This window comes from Argentina silus (genome assembly GCF_951799395.1).
Source record: "Argentina silus genome assembly, chromosome: 22".
NCBI lineage: Eukaryota > Metazoa > Chordata > Actinopteri > Argentiniformes > Argentinidae > Argentina > Argentina silus.
In genome coordinates, this window is record NC_139676.1 from 11674973 (window position 1) to 11695788 (window position 20816).

At 49.4% G+C, this 20816-nt stretch overlaps 2 protein-coding genes across 2 annotated transcripts in view; one reads left to right on the plus strand and one right to left on the minus strand.

The window, feature by feature from the left end:
• Positions 1–19841, plus strand: part of grin2bb (glutamate receptor, ionotropic, N-methyl D-aspartate 2B-b) — a gene marked incomplete at its 3' end in the record, with an annotated part of 25449 nt that extends 5608 nt beyond the window's left edge. Inside the window, exons 4-13 of the mRNA XM_083694123.1 lie at positions 3025–3139; positions 3417–3625; positions 4303–4474; positions 5748–5901; positions 6257–6382; positions 8809–9038; positions 9356–9516; positions 10764–10951; positions 14262–14500; positions 17346–19841. Coding sequence (XP_083550249.1) covers positions 3025–3139; positions 3417–3625; positions 4303–4474; positions 5748–5901; positions 6257–6382; positions 8809–9038; positions 9356–9516; positions 10764–10951; positions 14262–14500; positions 17346–19841 — 4090 coding nt within the window. The remainder of the gene's footprint in view (positions 1–3024; positions 3140–3416; positions 3626–4302; positions 4475–5747; positions 5902–6256; positions 6383–8808; positions 9039–9355; positions 9517–10763; positions 10952–14261; positions 14501–17345) is intronic.
• The window catches only part of LOC310821867 (uncharacterized protein), a 94571-nt gene that overhangs the window by 64872 nt on the left and 8883 nt on the right, over positions 1–20816 (minus strand). The window lies entirely within an intron of this gene.

The window sequence follows — 20816 nt, forward strand, 5'->3', positions numbered from 1 at the left end:
TGGACTTTAAGGCGGTATTTCAAAGGGGTCAGAGCCTTACTCTGTATATCCCCTTTCTATGGCCAACTCCTGTCTGTCTTCAAAAAGACCATCTCCAACAGCCTATCTCCAACAGCCAATCTCCACTGAGAGTGCTTGTTAGTTTAGGAGTAGGTTTAATCTGGGTCTGGGAAACCAGCCCGGTATCTCTTTAATACGGCTATGAAAGAGGTGTCTGAAGAAACCAGTGTGATCATTGGCGATCCTTGCCTGTATGCTTTGACACTGCAAATAACAATCAGTGCGGATTTTTTGCTGAGCTACCCTCAGCACAATCGACAGCATAACCCAGCAGAGGTTTAGTTGAGGAGCAGTCGGGGAAAGCGGGGCGTACGCTAACGGCAACAGTACATATGGCCGCGATAAAGCTGCACGAGGTTTTGCGCTCTCGTCGGTTGTGTTTTTTTTTTTATCTAGCCGTGTCAGCGGGGAATTCAGACATGCGAAACAGATCAAAGCTACATCAATACTGCAGGGATACAAAATGATAAACGACGCGGTCCGTACTGTATATTCACAGCGTGCACCAACGTAGTTATCCACCCCGTTTATAATGTATGGGTGGACGGATTCATTGATGCACGCTCAAGTGTATCAACTCTGAAGAGAGACAAGATGATTGATCTGGCCACAGCGAGAGACTGCCTGAGAGGAGGAGTGGGGTAGTAGTCTGGGTAAAAGAAAGGGAAGAAGAAGAGATAACCCTGTACCTCCCTCGCTCCCTCTCTTTCTTTCTTTCTTTCTTTCTTTCTTTCTTTCTTTCTTTCTTTCTTTCTTCCTTTCTCTCTTTCTTTCTCTCTCTCATCTCTCCTTTCCTCCCTCTCTCTCTCTCTCTCTCTCTCCCTCTCTCTCTCATCCATCCCTCTCCCTCTCTCGGGTGAGATTACTGTTCCCATGGCAACGCAGCAGATTGCTTGAAAATCGCTGTGGTTGTGGGCGCCATGGCAACACATTACATATGCTGGTGAGTGTCTCCGTGTTGGGGGGTTTGTTTACACTGAGCCATGTCACCAATCACGACACACACACATCTAATACACACCACGACACATTCATGTACATCGTCACGCATCCGCACTCACACACGATCACTTGTAGAATGCAGGGTCGGAACAAGTTGATAGTCCTGTTTTTTTATTTTTTTTATTTGTGGTCCTCTGTGGCTCAGTTGGTGGAGCATGGCGTTAACAACGCTTAGGTTGTGGGTTTGATTCCCGCTGGGACCATATATACTGAAATGTATGCACTCACTGCAATGTAAGTCGCTTTGGATAAAAGTGTCAGCTAAATGGCATATAATATATTATTATTATTTCAGATTATGGATTACAAGAGATTACAAGTACAAGAGACTGTTGCATGCATGTCGCTTGGTCTAAGTGTTCCAGGTGTGTTGTTTTCTTATGATAGGATGCACATACAGTAGTGGTATTAAAGGGGTAGGGATACAGGGTGTTGTATTTTTAAATTAATCACCTGTCTATTGTGTTTTTTGCATCTCTGTTGGATCTGTTTTAAATTGGGTGTCCTCTCCTCCACCGTAACCTAAACGTATGAGGCATCTCATTAACCAACACCAACTCTACGCACTCATACACACACATACACACACACACACTCACTCCCCAGCCCACATTTAGACCGGTTATTTATTTCTTGACTGGATTGTTTCTGAGGCAAAGGATTGCCATGGCGACGGCAACCCACAGAAAGAGAGCGGGAGAGCGAGGGAGGGTGGCGGAGAGAGAGAGAGCGAGAGAGAGAGAGAGTGAGAGAGAGAGAGAGATGATTTGACTTTATCTGGCAGCGGCGCTCACTTGTTGACATACTTATATGCTGATTCTTCTTCACACAAGCACTTATACTCTCTCTCTCTCTCTCTCTCTCTCTTTCTCTCTCTCTCTCTTCCACTATTTCTCTTTGTCCTGAAGAAAGTGGAAGGGTATATTAAACTGGCATACGCTCTTACAGAGTCTCAAAGTGGGTCATGGTGGTTGTTATGGCTTAAGCCTGGCCAGGCACAGGCAACCTTGAGAACATCACAACATGAGAACACAATCATGCCTGAGAGAGCCTTTAAAGCCAGGGGGTCTTCAGCTCTGTGGTGGGTTATTGTGGGTCTGTGTCCACCATCTCTCTTGTCTCCGAATACCAGTGGAATCTTTTCTACCCTGTGTGTATTACCGTACAGAATACTGGGTTGAGGGTTTTGACACGACGACATACATCACAAACAGTTGTCGAGGTTTCGGCCGTTTGCTCATGGGAATTCTGCTGTCGCGGTGAACGACAACGTGTTCCATTTACTGGTTTTCAAGTACTACAAGCTGTTTACCTTTTTATGGGGGGGAAAACTCGCCTCATCCACATGAACATAAATAGCGGCCTCTTTGGGTCTAATTTTTCCTACAGTCACTGGGCATTTCAGATACCGTAGTGTGTTGTGAGGTGCATGTACTGTATATTCAGACATGCGAAACAGATCAAAGCTACATCAATACTGCAGGGCTACAAAATGATAAACGACACGGTCCGTACTGTATATTCACAGCGTGCACCAACGTAGTTATCCACCCCGTTTAATGTATGGGTGGACGGATTCATTGACGCACGCTCAAGAGTATCAATTTCGAAGAGAGACAAGATGATTGATCTGGCCACAGCGTGAGACTGAGAGGAGGAGTGGGGTAGTAGTCTGGGTAAAAGAAAGGGAAGAAGAAGAAGATGGATGGATGGATGGATGGATGGATGGATGAGTGGATGGATGGATGGATGGATGGATGGATGGGTGGATGGATGGATGAGTGGATGGATGGATGGATGGATGAGTGGATGGTGGATGGGTGGATGGATGGATGGATGGATGGATGGATGGATGGGTGGATGGATGGATGAGTGGATGGATGGATGGATGGATGGATGGATGGATGGATGGATTCGGTGCGGTGCTCTGGGGGTTCTGACGGTTACCTGTTCCCTCCACAGGTACCTGATGAATGTGACGTTTGACGGCCGTAACCTGTCCTTCAGTGAGGACGGGTACCAGATGCACCCCAAGCTGGTCATCACCCTATTGGACAAGGAGAGGAAATGGACCAAGGTGAGTCTTGATCATGTGCCTCATCTTTCTCTCTGTTTCTCTCTCTTTTTTCTTTCTTTCTTTCTTTCTTTCTTTCTTTCTTTCTTTCTTTCTTTCATACCCCCCTCCTCTCTCTCTCTCTCTCTTTTAGTCTTTTGCACCGTTCCTATTTCTTCCTCTCTCTCCGAAAATTAACATACACACCACCACACAAACCCTGCTCTTCTGTCTTCTTCTTCTCTCTCCCTCCCTCCCTCCCTCCCTCTTTCTCATCCACCTCCTCATCCCTCTCTCCCAGGTGGGTGACAAGTGGGAGAACGGCTCTTTGTCCATGAAGTACCACGTGTGGCCGCGCTTCGAGCTCTTGGGGACGGAGGAGAGGGAGGACGACCACCTGTCCATCGTGACTCTGGAGGAGGCCCCTTTTGTCATCGTCGAGGACGTGGACCCACTCAGTGGCACCTGCATGAGGAACACTGTGCCTTGCAGGAAACAGCTCAAAATCCTGTAATTATTTTCAACTTGTCAACCTGTTTTGTTCATTCTACGTATGTACTGTCCCTTCGATTGTATGTCTGTCTCTTCTGTCCATATCTTACCCGTCCCTCGCTCCTTCCCTCCCTCCCTCCCTCCCTCCCTCCCTGGTTTCCCTCCTTCTTTTCCTCTAATGGGTTTTTGTCATTTCATCTTTCAATCTATTTTGCCCTCTCATCATCTCTTTGTCTTGTGATTACCCCTCTACTCATCTATCTGGATCATTCTCTTGATTTCTGCCCCCATTTCTCATCCCTCGTTCCACTTTATCCTTCTTCTCCTCTATCCACTCCACCTTTCCCTGCCATAATTAATTCCCTTCATTGCCCTCCCTCTCTCTCTGGCTGACCTGGAATCCCTTATGGGGACGTCTGCCTCTCATGTCTCATGTCCATTTCTTTGCTTTTTTGACTATTTAATTTCTTTGTTCCTCCCTCTTCCCTTCTCCTGTCTGACTCACCATCGCTGTTAATTTGTCATATTCCTCCTCGGTTTGATCGTTCTGTTTTTTCATCCCTCTTTTGTATCACTCGTTAATTGTCCTGAATCTTTTTTGTAACCCTTGTTTATCGTTCTCAACCCCCCCCCCCCCCCCACCCCCCCCCCCCCACCCCCCCCCCCCACCATCCTCCTCTTCTTCTGTCTCGTAGCAATCAGACGAAGGACTCGGGCATCTACATCAAACGCTGCTGCAAAGGCTTCTGCATCGACATCCTGAAGAAGATTGCCAAGCAAGTCAAGTTCACCTACGACCTCTACCTGGTCACCAACGGCAAGCACGGCAAGAAGATCAACGGGACGTGGAACGGGATGGTTGGAGAGGTGGGTCTGCCGGCATCCTCACATCCACTCTTTTTCCTCCAGGGTTTCAATTACACATTGTTCTTGCGGGTGCCCGACAACTCTATATGTTCAGGATTTAGACACCCCCCCACCCCGCCAAACATCTCTGCTGTAATTTGAACCCTCATTTCCACCTCTTCCTGGCCCTCCGGCAGAGCCGTGATCCACTCTCTCAAGCCTTGAAGAGGAGGCTCTTAATCAGTCTGAGAGGAGAGCATTAGCGTTAGCACTGAAGTAGCCTGGGGGAAAGCTTGAACTCCTCCATCAATTCACATATAACACACATAAGACACCACACTAGCCTAGCCTCCATCCGTAACAAATGGATATTTCATGTCCCTAGGAAATTATTGTGGCACCCAAAAAAAATGTGTCGCCCCCGATGCTAATGAATGATGAATTTTAGTGTTCAATATCAGTGACAGAGATCCCGTGATGCATAAATGGCTTTTGTGGTGTTCCAAGGTCCCAGTGGATATTTTACGGAGTGAAATGCCAGAAAAATGTGTCAACGTGGGAACAAGCTTGTGCAAATGCACATGCACGCATGCATGCAGAAAATGTACTCTTCTCCGCCTAAGCATGCGGCTAATGATTTCATTTAAAAAGAGAGAGGGAGAGAGAGAGAGAGAGAGAGAGGGAGGGAGAGAGGGAGATAACGGGGGGGGCAGTACGACAGAGATTCGTGAAGGAAAGAAGAGAACAGATAGAAGTAAATAGGCACAAATTGAGGGAAAATATTACAGCAGGGGGAAAAGCAGGGAATTCATGCTCACTGTGGCATGCGTTTAGCCTATTAACTCAGCCTGTTTTGCCCCACTTTCTTACATGGACCAAGGCCCCAGGTATTTAGGGCTAAATATACCTGTAAAGATACAGTTGGAGGGGGAGGGGGAGAAGGAGAACAAGGGGTGAAACTGGGAGGCACTGGAGGGCATACGCATGTACAGTAAACGCTGTCTATGCACTTTTTTTTTTACCCGTTTTAATAGCATTTACCACCTTTTCAGAAACAAATGCGCATTTTTACTGTCATTTTATCCAGCATCCAGTTTTTTTTTTTACCTACCTCTTTTTCTACCACTGCATCTCTGGGGTAAAGGTAAGAACAGCAATGTTTACAATGTTGTTCTACAGGATAGAAGACCAGTTTCCTCCACCTTCCATTCTTTCGTCTCAGTGCTGTTTCGTGCCAGAGCCAAAATGCCGGTGTGTGTGTGTGTGATTACCCCCGTCTCTCTGGTTGACCCAGGTGGTGACGAAGAATGCTCACATGGCGGTCGGCTCCCTCACCATCAATGAGGAGAGGTCGGAGGTCATTGACTTCTCGGTGCCCTTCATCGAGACGGGTATTAGTGTCATGGTCTCCCGTAGCAACGGCACAGTCTCCCCCTCTGCTTTTCTAGGTGAGAATCTCCACCTTGGGATTGTACAGATGTGCCCAAACACACACACACACACACACACACACACACACACACACACACATACAGATACACACACACACATACAGATACACACACACACACACACAGTTACCCACACTCACTCAAATGTGCACGCACACACACACACACACACACACACACAAATACTCACAAAAGTAGGCACACACACACACACACACACACACACAGACACACACAAACAGAATCACAGTTACCTGCGGGGGTGATTATAATGAATTAGTTTAATTTACCAATCCGTCTCTCCTCCCTCTCTCTCTCTCCCCCTCCCTCCCCCTCCCCTCCCCTCTCTCAGAGCCCTTCAGTGCAGACGTGTGGGTGATGATGTTTGTGATGCTGTTGATCGTGTCTGCGGTGGCCGTCTTTATATTTGAGTACTTCAGCCCGGTGGGCTACAACCGCTGTCTGGCAGACGGGCGAGGTGAGACGACCCAGCCGATGTAACACCTTTTACACACATCACCACCTCCACCACCACCACCACACACCATCACCATCATCACCCCCACCCCCACCATCACCACCACCATCACCTCCACCACCACCACCACCACCACCACACACCATCACCACCATCACCTCCACCCCCACCACCACCACCACCATCACCACCACCTCCACCACCACCTCCACCACCACCACCCCCACCATCACCACCACCTCCACCACCACCACCACCTCCACCATCACCATCTCCACCACCACCACCACAACAACCACCACCACCACCACCTCCACCACCACCACCACCACCACCACCACCACACACCTCCACAAACACCACCAGCTGTGACACATGGAAATGGAACACATCCACTCAGAATGAGGACACCTTGCGAGCGCTTCACGGCTAGATGAAACACATCCACTCACTCATCGCCGCGACGAGACACAGACACAATGGCTTTGTCGGAGGCGCACATAGAAATGGGAACCGAACACATCGCCAGATATCATTACCACTCAATGATCGACCTCCTAGAACAGAATGAGGCCCTGCCATCATGTTTCTCGCTATTGCTTTGAGTGTCACATTGTTCATCCACTACACTACTGCACGTCAGGGGAGGCTGGTGGAGGTAGAAATCGGACGATGGGCTCGTTGTTATGCATGGAATGGAATGAGATAAAACACGTCATTCTGTTCCATCTCTTTTTCAGGGGCACCCTGCTTACAACATGAATAAGAAAATGTAAATTTCAAATTACAAACAATTGCTGTAACAATTTACTCAATGTAATAAATTAAAACACGTGCATTCCTCGGAAGACAGATAATTTATTATGGTTTTAATTTGACAGATAGATGCAAGAGAATCTAATTTGAGTAAGTTTTGAAGGTCGCTCCAAGTACTCAGAAACTGCACAGAAACTAAAGGCCGATTTATCTAGTTCAGATGAAACGTGTGGAACTTTGAGGCTTAGCCAAGCGTGGGACCTAGTTTGGTACTCTCGGATAGCATGTCTGACATAAAAACAACGATGTGAGGTAATATGGGAGTTTTAAAACAACTGCTTCATATACAAATAAAAAACAATGATATGCCTTTCTTGAAGTCAAAGACTCCCAACCCACAGACTGATATAATAGACAATAGTGGGTGCGGAAACTATCCCTGGAGATCACAGAGACCACAGAGCATACAGTTATAAACTGAGTTTTAGCGGTTTGAGGGTGTAAAAAGCACCAACCGCCGAAATAGAATCCACAGGTTACGAAACAGAACCATCGGTTTTACGGTGAAGGGATTTTTGATCCGACTGTTGGTTATGTAGGTGTCATTCTGTAACCATGGTTGAAAATCATACAGTATATAGTTCTGCGGGTCCATTACGCAGCAAATGATTCCGCAAAAAATAACCTGTCGTAATTGAACGTTAACGACACGACCCGCCGAATGAAATAGAAACAGTCTAATCAAAATGCCTTCGCCGTAAAAACCCGATGGTTCTGTTTCGGAACCTTCTGAAATCTATTTCTGCGGCCGGTGCTTTTTACACCCTCCCTATACAGTACAATGCAGTACAGTGCATTAACCTTCCACCACTCCAGCCCACTCAAGATAAAATCACAGGACTGTTATTTCCACGCATGCTTTTTTTTGCTTTTTTGTTGAATACCAAGAGCCAAGAGTAATCGTGGGTTATCTCTCCTACAGTACCGTGTGCTCTGTAATGTCCTATAATTCACTGTAGCAACAAATACAAAAAAGAACAAATACAAAATGCAAAGCGATGCTTTCTCTCTCTCTCTCTCTCTCTAACAAGCGCCCACAGTATGATGATTTAATGACTTCCCAGGTTATGTAAGTCTGTTGTATTGTGCTGTTGCTCCAGCTGTACCATAATTGCAGCCTGTTGGATGCCCATCCACCCCCACCCCCACCCCTCACAGCCTCCCTCTCTCTCTACAAGCGTCAGAGGCAGGCACGGGCCTCCTCCATGCCACCCTGCATCTCCATAGTTGAGGCTGGTAGAAGGAGCCACTCCGATGTAGAAGGAGTCCTCCAATGGCCTCTCCTCGTCTCCTCGTCTCCCGTCTGCCTCAAGATAATTTTTCTAATCAATCGAAAACTTGCAGATCAGTGGCCATGAAAGAATGTCAACATCAAAACGAGTAAAGGAAGCTATTTTAGTGCAGACACAGCCATTGAACCAATCAATTCCCTTCTGTGCTCTAACCCCCGTCCTCCCTCCCTCCCTCCCTCCCTCCCTCCCGCCCTCCGTTCTTTCCCCTGTCCCTTTTATCCCCCTCTCTCTTTCTCTCTCACTTGTCTTCTTCCCTCCTCCCCGCCCCTCTGCTTCTCTCTCTCTCTCTCTCTCTCTCTCTCTCTCTCTCTATCTCAGAGCCCGGTGGCCCCTCCTTCACCATCGGCAAGGCCGTCTGGCTGCTGTGGGGTCTGGTGTTCAACAACTCTGTGCCCGTCCAGAACCCTAAGGGAACCACCAGTAAGATCATGGTGTCGGTGTGGGCCTTCTTTGCTGTCATCTTCCTGGCCTCCTACACCGCCAACCTGGCCGCCTTCATGATCCAGGAGGAGTATGTGGACCAGGTGTCAGGCCTCAGCGACAAAAAGGTGTGTGTGTCGTGTGTGTGTGTGTGCGTGCGTGCGTGCCTGTGTGTGTGCGTGCCTGCGTGCCTGCGTGTGTCGTGTGTGTGTGTGTGTGTGTTTTGCCTGCCTGTATGTCCATGCCCCACATGCATATGTTTGAAAAGAGAAGGAACCCTAAGCAATTAGTTGGATTATTCCAAAACACAGCACTGGCCTATGGGCCAGCTCAGCATCGTGCATTAGAGGCATTTTATCCAACCCAGTGCCTCTTCCACATCAACAAACAAACCCCTGTAATTTTCCTGCTCTGGCGTTCTCTGTGTTTTCCGGAACCCCCACAGTTCCAGAAGCCCAACGACTTCTCCCCGCCATTCCGCTTCGGAACGGTGCCCAACGGAAGCACAGAACGGAACATCCGGAACAACTACAAGGACATGCACGCCTACATGACCAGCTTCCACCAGAAAAACGTGGACGAGGCCCTGTACAGCCTGAAGAACGGGTGAGAGAGGGAGGGAGGGGAGGGAGAGGGAGGAGGCCCTGTACAGCCTGAAGAACGGGTGAGAGAGGGAGGGAGGGGAGGGAGAGGGAGGAGGCCCTGTAAAGCCTGAAGAACGGGTGAGAGAGGGAGGGAGGGGAGGCAGAGGGAGGAGGCCCTGTACAGCCTGAAGAACGGGTGAGAGGGAGGGAGGGGAGGGAGAGGGAGGAGGCAAAGGAGGAAAGAGAAAGGGGAGATCGGGGAGGTGAGGGAGAGAGGGGGGACGGGAGGGAGGGAATGAGGGGAGGGAGGAGGAAGAGAGGGGAAAACGGAGGATAGAGGGGATGGAGTGACAGAGGGAGAGAAAGGAAGGAAGGGAGAGAGAGAGAGAGAGGAGGGCTGTAGACAGGAGAGAGGGGTGAGAGAGAGAGGGGTGAGCGAGAGGGGGGAGAGGTGAGGGAGAGCAGAGAGGACAAGAGAGAGAGTGAGAGAGGGGAGGAGGGAGGACGAGAGAGAGAGTGAGAGAGGGGAGGAGGGAGGATGAGAGAGAGCAGGGTAGTGTGGGTGGGCAGCCAGCAGAGTTGCTACTGCTGTTTCTGCCACTGCCGCTCAGAATAGCAGCAGCACAGCCTGTGGTTGCTGCCTGAGAGACGATCCACACCACTCCCCCCTTCACCTCCCTTCGAGGAATTAAGGATGCGGAGCACGGGTTATAGCTTTGGCAATCAGTGGATTTCTCTTGGCTTGGTCGGTGGCTGATTGAACTCCACGGCAAACTGCTAATGTGGCTGATGTTCACTGATAGACCAGATTAACATGGCCATGGGGGTCTGGCGGGGTTGGTTGTCACCTGACCTGTCACACGTCACCTACAGTACCTCCTGTCGCACAGATAAAACTGTAGCTCCAAATAGTCTTTGATAATAACACCATATAAGTAGCTACAATAGCTGCAATTGCTATGCTTTGATCCATACTGACTAGTAGGATAGCATAGATTAGAATAGAACAGAACGGAACGGAATGGAATGGAATGGAATGGAATGGAAAGGAATGGAATGGAATGGAATGGAATGGAATGGAATGGAAAGGAATGGAATGCAATAGAATAGAATACCTTACTGCCAATCAGCCAGTGGTAGCCACAGACAGGACAATGAGCGCAAGGACAGTACAATAACCACCACAGGGACACACAATACGACATGAACGCCAGCCTCTCAATCCAATACCCTTACTCCATTGTTTCCCTCCCTTCTCCCCTTTTGCAGTAAACTGGACGCGTTCATCTACGACGCCGCGGTGCTAAACTACATGGCCGGGAGGGACGAGGGCTGTAAGCTGGTCACCATCGGCAGCGGGAAGGTGTTCGCCTCCACGGGGTACGGCATCGCCATCCAGAAGGACTCTGGCTGGAAGAGGGCCGTGGACCTGGCCATCCTCATGCTGTTTGGAGATGGTAACACCTTCACCAGTAACCCTGTCACGTCACAGTGTCTGGAAATGGATTTAGATATATATATCTATATACGCCATTTAGCTGACGCTTTTATCATTATTTATTATTTTATTATTTATTACACACTTGTGTACATGAAGTGTACCCCTATACTTGTGTAGTAACTCTGTAGTTACATTTACATTTACATTTATGGCATTTAGCCTTTATCCAAAGCGACTTACAACAAATACATTTGTATAAGTAAGTGAATGATCTATCCATCAGTCATCATAAGAAAAAAGTAATATATGGTTTTATTAATTTATTTACAGTAGAGAAACTTGTACAGGGGGGTAGTGGGGATGAAGAGGTGTTTAGGAGGGACAGTTAAGATGTAGCCTGAAGAGATGGTTTTAACAAGCTGTTACATACATTGACAGTACGTTAAGTCATTGCTTTGTGATTGCATGGGCATGTAAATGTGCGGTTTGTGGTATTACACAAGTGGAATCCTTATCACACTTGTGTAATAACACATACCCCTCATCTCCATATGCGCATGCAATCACGTAACTACTATGTAATAAACATGGTAATACAACGCTGTTACATTGCAGCAATTACGGCGTTACTACTCAAGTACACTGTAGGGGCAACTTGATCTTGACGTCTTCCCCCTCTGGCGTTTGTTTCCCCTGTCTCACACACACACACACACACACACACACACACACACACCTTTTTGTTGCTGAGGCCTGACACCTGGTCGGCTTGACTACGTAAATAGATTACGTAGAGTAGAAACACTGATGATGCTTGACAAGAGCTGCGGTGTTGGCCTGATCACCTCGCAGGACTCTGGAGGTATGTGGTCCATATACATCAACATGCCACATCACATACACACAGCACACACTGGCTATTCATGTGCTTGGCAGGCATACGCGCACGCCACACACACAAATACACAAACGCACGCACACACACACATACACACGCACACACACACACACACAAATACACAAACACAATCACACACACACACAAATGCAGAAACACACACTCACACACACACACACACACACACACACACACACACACACACTATGTCCTAGTTTCTATGACATGCAAGGGGTCAATACAGACAGACAGCACCTCACCTGGGATCAAACATGTAGAAGGGATGTGGGGCGGATTGTTCTAGACAATCATTGACAATAATTATAAGTCTCTTAATGCAACGGTATGGGATTTGGAATACACCTGAAGACAAGCCCTCTGAAGTGCACTTCATTAAGTGTCCATGTTCACTCCTTCATTGGATGTATGGTACAGTATGTTCCTTACCGTAGAGCTGTCAGCACATAGGCATTGGTGCAGGTTCAGAGGTCATGCTGGGTGTTCGCTCAAGTGTATCATACAGTGACTTTGTCTTTGTTACGTAACTGTACAGAAGGTACAGGTGAAGGGGGAGGGGCAAACATGGTGTCCTAGTTACATGTGGTTGGATAACTTCTAGTGTATCTGCATCTGGAGCTAAAACACATTGATTGATTGATTGATTGATTGATTGATTGATTGATTGATTGATTGATTGATTGATTGATTGACTGATTGACTGATTGACTGATTTAATGAACGTATTGAACGATTGCAAATACACATACAGCCAAAGTATATAAATATTTGCATATTTGTACATGCATAAAAAACTATCAAGGACAACACAATAAAGATACTTCACTTAATTTGATTGAGGTCCTTTTAAATCACATCAAGTGTGGGAATGCATGGAGGTGGAGGTAGAGATGGATATGTGGATCCAGGTCAAGCCGATGACTCAGTCCACCAGCACACACGCACACACACACACACACACACACACACACACACACACACACACACACACACACACACACACAACACACCACACACACACACACACACACACACACACACACACACACACACACACACACACACCCCATCCCCCCCCATCCCCACAGTCCGTTCTAAGGAGCTCAAAGTCACCCCATGACACCCGCTGTGCTGCCCTGCCCTACCCGTCGCTCACTGTGGCCTACTTACAGAGAGGCAGCAACCCTTAACTACACGCAAGCTGCTACGCTCAAGCTGCTAGCCTGCTAGCGCCCAGGCACGCTAGGCAACAGGCACAGGCACAAACACACTGTTACACAACAATCCCCTATGGTGATATACACCCTGGTGGTGGCTCAGATCGACACAAATCTCTGTGGACGCGTCCTCCCGCCCCCCCCCCTCGGCTCCACCACCAGCCCCTGTCCCGCTCCCAGTGGTCCCAGCGGTCCCAGTGGTCCCACCGGCGGTAGGGGCCGCTAGGGGGGACAGATTTTAGGATGGCACGAACGGTGGTCATGTGAGCCCTGTGACCCCCCCCCCACCCCTAAGGGTTGCGTGTTCTCTCCCTCGACTGAAGACTGTGACTAAACAAGTCCCCCGAGGCACTTCTTGTTTGCCACAGCAGGGAAGACAGCGAGCGTCTTGCGTAATCAATAACTAATGAAGATAGGCGGCACAGGGGGGTTATTGAGATAACGTGACATGACATATGTCGCGCGTACAAGGACCCAAGTTGTTTACGAGGGCACTATACTCTCTTCTTCTCCCTCCAGCCGAAAGTGCACCCACCCCCACCCCCACCCCCACACCTCCCCACCCCCACCCCCCCTCCCAAAGAGCTAAAGAGCACAGAGATAATCACAATCAAGGACAAAGATCTCAAGATGCCACTTGATGAATATCTCATGACTTACTATTTTTCCTCCAAAAGCATTTTCTCCACAAACACAAGCTCCCTGACTGTGAATCTCAAATACTCCACTTTGACCCTCCCAATGCTCCAGACCTCCATATCAGTAGAGGCCAGTGAAGGTAGAAATCGGAGGACGGGCTCATTGTAATGCATGGAATGGAATGAGGAATGGTATCAAACACGCGCGTGTTTGATTCCTCATTCCATTTCAATGAGCCCGTCCTCCGATTTCTACCACCACCAGCCTCCTTTGCTCCATACCCCCTCGCCCCCCCCCCCCCCCCCCCCACAACCCCGCCACAACCTAGCATAATCTAACCTCCTACTTGTAACCCTCCTCCTCCCTCCCCTATCCCACCCCCCCCCCCACAACCCCGCCACAACCTAGCATAATCTAACCTCCTACTTGTAACCCTCCTCCTCCCTCCCCTATCCCACCCCCCCCCCCCACAACCCCGCCACAACCTAGCATAATCTAACCTCCTACTTGTAACCCTCCTCCCCCCTCCCCTATCCCACCCCCACCCCCCCCAGGCGAGATGGAGGAGCTGGAGGCCATGTGGCTGACGGGCATCTGCCACAACGAGAAGAACGAGGTGATGAGCAGCCAGCTGGACGTGGACAACATGGCGGGCGTCTTCTACATGCTGGGGGCCGCCATGGCTCTGTCGCTCATCACCTTCATCGCCGAGCACGCCTTCTACTGGCAACTACGCTTCTGCTTCATGGGCGTGTGCTCTGGCCAGCCCGGCTTTGTCTTCTCCATCAGCAGGGTGAGACGGCTCATTATTTGTTTGTTTGTTTGTTTGTTTGTTTGTTTGTTTGTGGGTTGCCTTACAGCTGTAACCTCTACCTTTGGTAGAGGGATCTCTTATGGATTACGAGTATGGATTATGGATTATGGAGTATGAATTTGTAGAGGAGTAAGAGTGAGCACATGCAGTACAACGGCATTTAGATTTTATTTTTGGGAACTAGGCCTGACTGACTGTTGCCACCTGTATTCTTATGAGGCTATGAAGTTTATCTTTGATAAGAATGACACACATGAATAGAGAATGGAAATATTCTCGGCTCTCTCTGAGCAAAGATGGCAATCACAGCAAAGCTAACCGTCCACACAAAAGCCAATGGACTATGTAATAAATGCGCTAACTAGCAACGCTAGCGTATCTAACAGGCAATGGGCCCTGCGAATGTCCACTGAATATAAATAATGTTAATGGGAAAGGCACTTACTGTCTGGTACACGGCCATCGCCTGTTCAATGGGTCTGCAGATGTTATGGAAAACAAGGTTAAAAGCATGACCTCGCCACAGACTTAGATGAATCTTTAAACTGTGATGGCTCCAGGGTCGTTCATAGGGTCACTTACCATGCAGTTATTCTTTTAAAGGAAGTAGGTTGTTGTTTACGCATGGATGAAACAATTGCTGCAGGAACCGTGTTGTCATTTGCATAATTGTACCTTTTAAAGCGGGGGAATATTTTTGTTGTTGCGCACAAATGAGGTCAATTATCTTTCTTTTGAAAAAACTGTCGCCAAGTGTTTACCTGCTGGTATTGTAGACGGGAGGAATTTCAACGTAATCTAATCGGAGAGTGACGTATGCTTTTTTTTTTCCGCCAATCAGTGTTCACTTGAGTACCTTGTAACCAGTATTTGTTCCTCTGGATATTGTTTCATCCGAATCCACTATTTCCTGTCCCTTTGGGAGCACAGTGATAGTTTCTCTGTATGGTAGAGAGGGTTTTTATGCAAAATACATAAAGATTTGACATGCAGCGGAGTCCCAATAGCATATAAATTCATTATTTATCAGTTCACTTGTAGGGTGGTTGATTTTATTTGTCAGGTTTTTTTTTATTTGTCAGTTGGATTATAGTGTCCATTTTAGCTCCATACACTATTAAAGTCTGTCTTCTGTTATTTCCCACAGCAAGAGATCTCCAATGTTCCATTACACAATCCCATGCCTGGTTTAACACTCAAGTTGCGGAGGGACGGAGAAAAAAATGATTTGAAATAGTGTGTCGCACACTCAAGGAAACTGCACACGTAGCGAGCGAGGGAGAGGGAGAGAGAGAGAGAGAGAGAGAGTGGGAAAGAAAGAAAGAAAGAAAAAGAGGACAATTGATGAGAGTAAAAGGGACAGATAATATACGGGAGAGAGAGAGAAAAACAGATCAGTTAGAGAGAGAGAGAGAATGATAAAACATAAAAAGAGGAGGAGGGGAGAAAAATGAAGAACAGGGGAAGAATAGAAAAGAAAAGAGGTTCATGTGCGCCGGTAACCTTTGTGCTCGTGCCTTTTTCGAGGAACTGTGAAGAACAGCGCGGTAGAGAGATAAAGAGAGACAGGTCCCGTCAGAGGGCCGGCTCGCCAAAGGGACCAGAAGGTAAACGAGATAATACGCAAAGAAAAGAAGGGAACGAAAAGAAAGGAAAGAGGTGAAGATTCGTGAATTCGGGCAGAGCGAGTGACTAAGAGACAGACAAAAAATGCTTTTGACGTGACGCTCCAAAAGAACAGTGACCCATGCATTGGCTGGCAGGCAATTTGTCCTCGACCTTTCCGATTTGTCTTGAATCACACATTTCCCCCTAACCCTGATTTTAACATGGTTGACTTTGGCAGGCAAAAGTGTCACATCTCTGAATGATGGCCTTTGAAAGCTTAAAAACGCACTGGCAAATAATGACATTTTTAAAAGCTATGGCACCGCGCACCCGTGCTTAATAATTAACTTCGCTGAATATTTCATTTGAAGGTTTTTATTGTGTGATTAATTTGTCTTTTCACAGGGAACAAACCCTTAACGCCCGCAAGCTCTGTCAGCTGAATTTAAATGACATTGATTAAAGCTATTGATCGGTGGTCAGAACCACAGGCTTACGGTGGGCCAGTCATTATCAATCAAGTCTTTGATTTAACACACCAGACACACACACACACACACACACACACACACACACACACAAACACACACATACACACACAAACACACACACACACACACACACACACACACACACACAGACACACACACACACACACACACACACACAAACACACACACACACACACACACACACACAAACACACACATACACACACAAACACACGCACACACACACACACAAACACACACACACACACACACACACAAACACACACACACACACACACTCTGAGTGAGAGTTCTGATGAGTCTCCGCAGGGGCCACAGCCCTCCTCCATAGAGAACATGTATTTATGAACTCAACCCGTATTGCTGTTTAATAGTGTGTAAACAAGAGGCTGGTCAAACCAAACCCTGCCATGCATTAACCTCTCTTTCTCAACTTCCCTCCCTCCCTCCCTCCCTCCCTCCCTCCCTCCCTCCCTCCCTCCTTCACTCTTTACCTCTCTCTCTTGCTCTCCCTCTTTCTCTTCTCTTTCTCTTTCTCCTCCTCGACACCCTACCTTCTCTCTAATGCTCACTCACCCATCTCTCCTCTTTTTCTCTCTCCCTCCCCAACTCTCACTCTCTCTCTCTCTCTCTCTCTCTCTCTCTCTCTCTACCCCCCCCCCCTCCCCCCCTCCACTCTCTCACCCCCCCATTCCTCCCTACAGGGCATCTACAGTTGCATCCACGGCGTCCAGATCGAGGAGAACAAGTCGACCATGGACTCCCCCTCCGCCACCATGAACATGAACATGAACAACACCCACTCCAACATCCTGCGGCTGCTCCGCACCGCCAAGGACATGACCGCCATCCCGGGGGTGAACGGCTCGCCCCACGCCGCCCTGGACTACGGCGGCCACCGCGAGTCCACCATCTACGATGTCTCGGAGCACCGCCGCAGCCTGGCCGGGGGCCACCCGGACTGCAAGGCGGTGGTGGCGCCGGCCTACCTGCAGGAGGACAACATGTTCAGCGACTACATCAGCGAAGTGGAGAGGACTTTTGGCAACTTGCCCCTGAAGGACAGCAACCTGTACCAGGACCATTACCTGCACCACCACCCGGGGTCGGGACCCGGGCTGGCTCTGGGTATGTCCGCTCCCCTGCCGAACCGACCACGTAGCTTAGGCAGCACCAGCTCTCTGGAGGGGGGGATGTTTGATTGTGACAGCATAGGGGGAGGGGTAGCGCCCATCTTCACCACACAGCCCCGCCCCTCCCTGACCCACAGGAACACCAATAAGTTTGACCTGATCGCCGGCCACGCCCCCGCAGCCTCCAGTCAGGGTGGGTTCAAGTCGAGCGACCTCTACGGGAGGTTCTCCTTCAAAGGCGGGGCGTCCAGTTCTGGGTTTATCGGGGGTCATGACAGGTACTGCGGTGGGGGAGGGGGCGGAGGCGGGGGCTCAGGGGGTGACGACGTGTCGGATATCTCCACGCACACCGTCACCTACGGCAACCTGGAGGGCAACGCCAAGAGGCGTAAACAGTACAGGGACAGCCTGAAAAAGAGGCCGGCCTCGGCCAAGTCCAGGCGGGAGCAGGACGAGATTGAGTTGGCTTACCGGAGGCGCCAACACCATCACACCGTCCACCACCACTTCCCCCGCGGCCCCATGGGACACCGCTCGGCCTCCCCACCCCTGGTCCCCTCCGAGCGGAAGCGAGGGGGTAACTGTTCACCCTACTTGTTCCGCGACAAAGAGAATCTGAGGGAGTTCTATGCGGAGCAGTTCCGTTCTAAGGAGGCCAAGTGGGATCATGTGGATCTGTCCGACGGGCCCTGTGGGGGAGGAGGCGGTAGCGGTGGCGGTGGCGGTGGCGGCGTCGGGGGTATTTGTAAGAGCCTAGTGCCCGTGGAGGACTTCCTGAAAGGTAAACCCAAGAAGTCGGAGTGTAAAGGGGGCGTGCCGTCAGGTCAGCAGACTCACACCTGCTGGGAGAAGAACATGTCCGCGGTGGGCTCGGGGGTGGGGGTGGGGGGCGGAGGCCTGGCGGGGGGCGACTGGGAGTGTCGGAACTGCCACAGCGGCGGGGTCGGAGGGGGAGCGGGAGGGAAGTCTCACCACGGGGGCAACTGTACGACTAGTGCAGTTTCTAGTCGCCCAAGTTCCGCCTCGTGCAAACGGTCCGAATCGTGCAAGAAGCCAGGCAACCTGTATGACATCAGTGAGGATAATAATAACCTTATGTTTAGCCAGATGGGCGGGAAGTGCGCCCACGAGGGAGGTAAGACTGGCGGGGGGTCCGGCCAATCACAGACTCAGGCACAGCGCAGGAAGCTAGGGCCAGGTGGGCGGGTCTTACGGAGGCAACACTCCTACGACACATTTGTGGACCTGCAGAGGGAGGGGACCGGCCGCATGGGCGGGGGCGGATGCGGTGGGGGAGGAGGAGGAGGGGCCGGGGGGCAGCTCCCCCCGCCCAGAAGCGTGAGCTTGAAAGACAAAGACCGCTTCATGGAGGGCGTGAGCCCCTACGCCCAAATGTTTGAGAGATACGCGGGCTCTGAGAGGGAGAGGGAGCCCTCCTTTTTCAGTGCCGGTGGTGGGGAGAGGGCGAAAGGAGGAGGCTCCTCGTTCAGTTTGTTCCGTGGAGGCGAAGGTGGGTTGCACCGGCGGTCGGTGGGGGAGAGAGACATGAGGGACAGGGATAGAGGAATGATGGGAGGTGGGGGCGGTGGTGGTAGTGGTGGTGGTGCCAGAGGGGCCGGGACTTACTCCTTGTCTAAATCTCTCTACCCAGATAAGGTGAACCAGAACCCCTTCATCCCAACCTTCGGCGACGACCAGTGTCTATTGCACGGTGGCAAACCGTACTACGTCAAAAAGCCACAGCCACAACAACAACAACAACAACAACAACAACAACAACAACCACAGCAGCTCCTCAACAACAACAGCAGAGGAGGGGACTTCCGAAGCTCCATGGGGGTGACTTCCTATTTGCCCGCATCCGCCACTGCAGGGATGTTGTCCAACGTGTCCCCCAGGTTCCCCAAAGACCTGTGTCTGGGCGGGGTGGGGGTCGGGGTGGGGGGGCCCATGGGGAACCACCATGGGGGCAACAAGCTACTGCAGGCACAGGGACAGAGACCCTTCAACGGCTCCAGCAACGGACATGTTTATGAGAAGCTTTCCAGCATCGAGTCTGACGTCTGAGAAACAAAGGGAGGGAGAGAGAGAGAGAAGAAAAGAGAAGAGGAGAGGAAGGAAGGAAGGAAAAGAGAGAGAGACTGAGATGGTGCAGGACGATGTCTCATGTCTCCTCTGTCTGAAGAGAATGAAGAGACACTGTGTTGTGTCCATCGTTCTCACGTCTCACGTAAAGGACAGCTGTTGGACAATGGATGGAATAGACAGAACTGTAGAAAGGACACAGCGAGTCAAGGGGGACCCAGAGGGATGCGAGTTTTAATGAGGAGACGAAATGTACTGCTGCTCTCTTTGACTGAGAGTGAGAGTGAGAGGGAGAGTGAGAGGGAGAGGGAGAGTGAGAGGGAGAGGGAGAGGGAGAGGGAGGAGAGAGAGAGGAAAGAGAGAGAGGGGAGAGAGAGAGGAGAGAGAGGAGAGAGAGAGAGAGAGAGAGGAGAGAGAGTGAGAGAAAGAGAGAGAGAGAGAAAGAGAGAGAGAGAGAGGAGTCTCTTGTTTCTCCTCTTCTTCACGCCCCTGTAGTCTTTCCCTCTCTTTCGCCGTTCCTTACACCAAAACAAACATTTTCCTTAGCTACAGAAATACAATCATGAATGAGAAATCAAATACTTTTCTTGAAGTAACAGGGTAAACTAACAATAATTGTATTGATAATGTTGTTAATAATAATATTATTGAATATAATTACTATGTTTATGATGTTCAATTTGGGCTTGTTTTTTTTCTAAATAGTTCATGTTGTTATATATTTGTACTGTTGTTATTAATTCTTTGCTAGCTTACCAATATTACAGGAAACTAGTAGACTATTTGGCAGGAAGACATGTTGAGTACCGATATTTTTGATTCCTGTAGTTTGGATTCGTATCCTTTATTATTGACTCTCCATGTTTCTTTTTTCTGTTTTTGGAGTGCTGTGAAGTGTACGTGAAAGGCATGATTTGCTGAGTACATTTTGTGTACTTAACATATTATTGTGAAGGG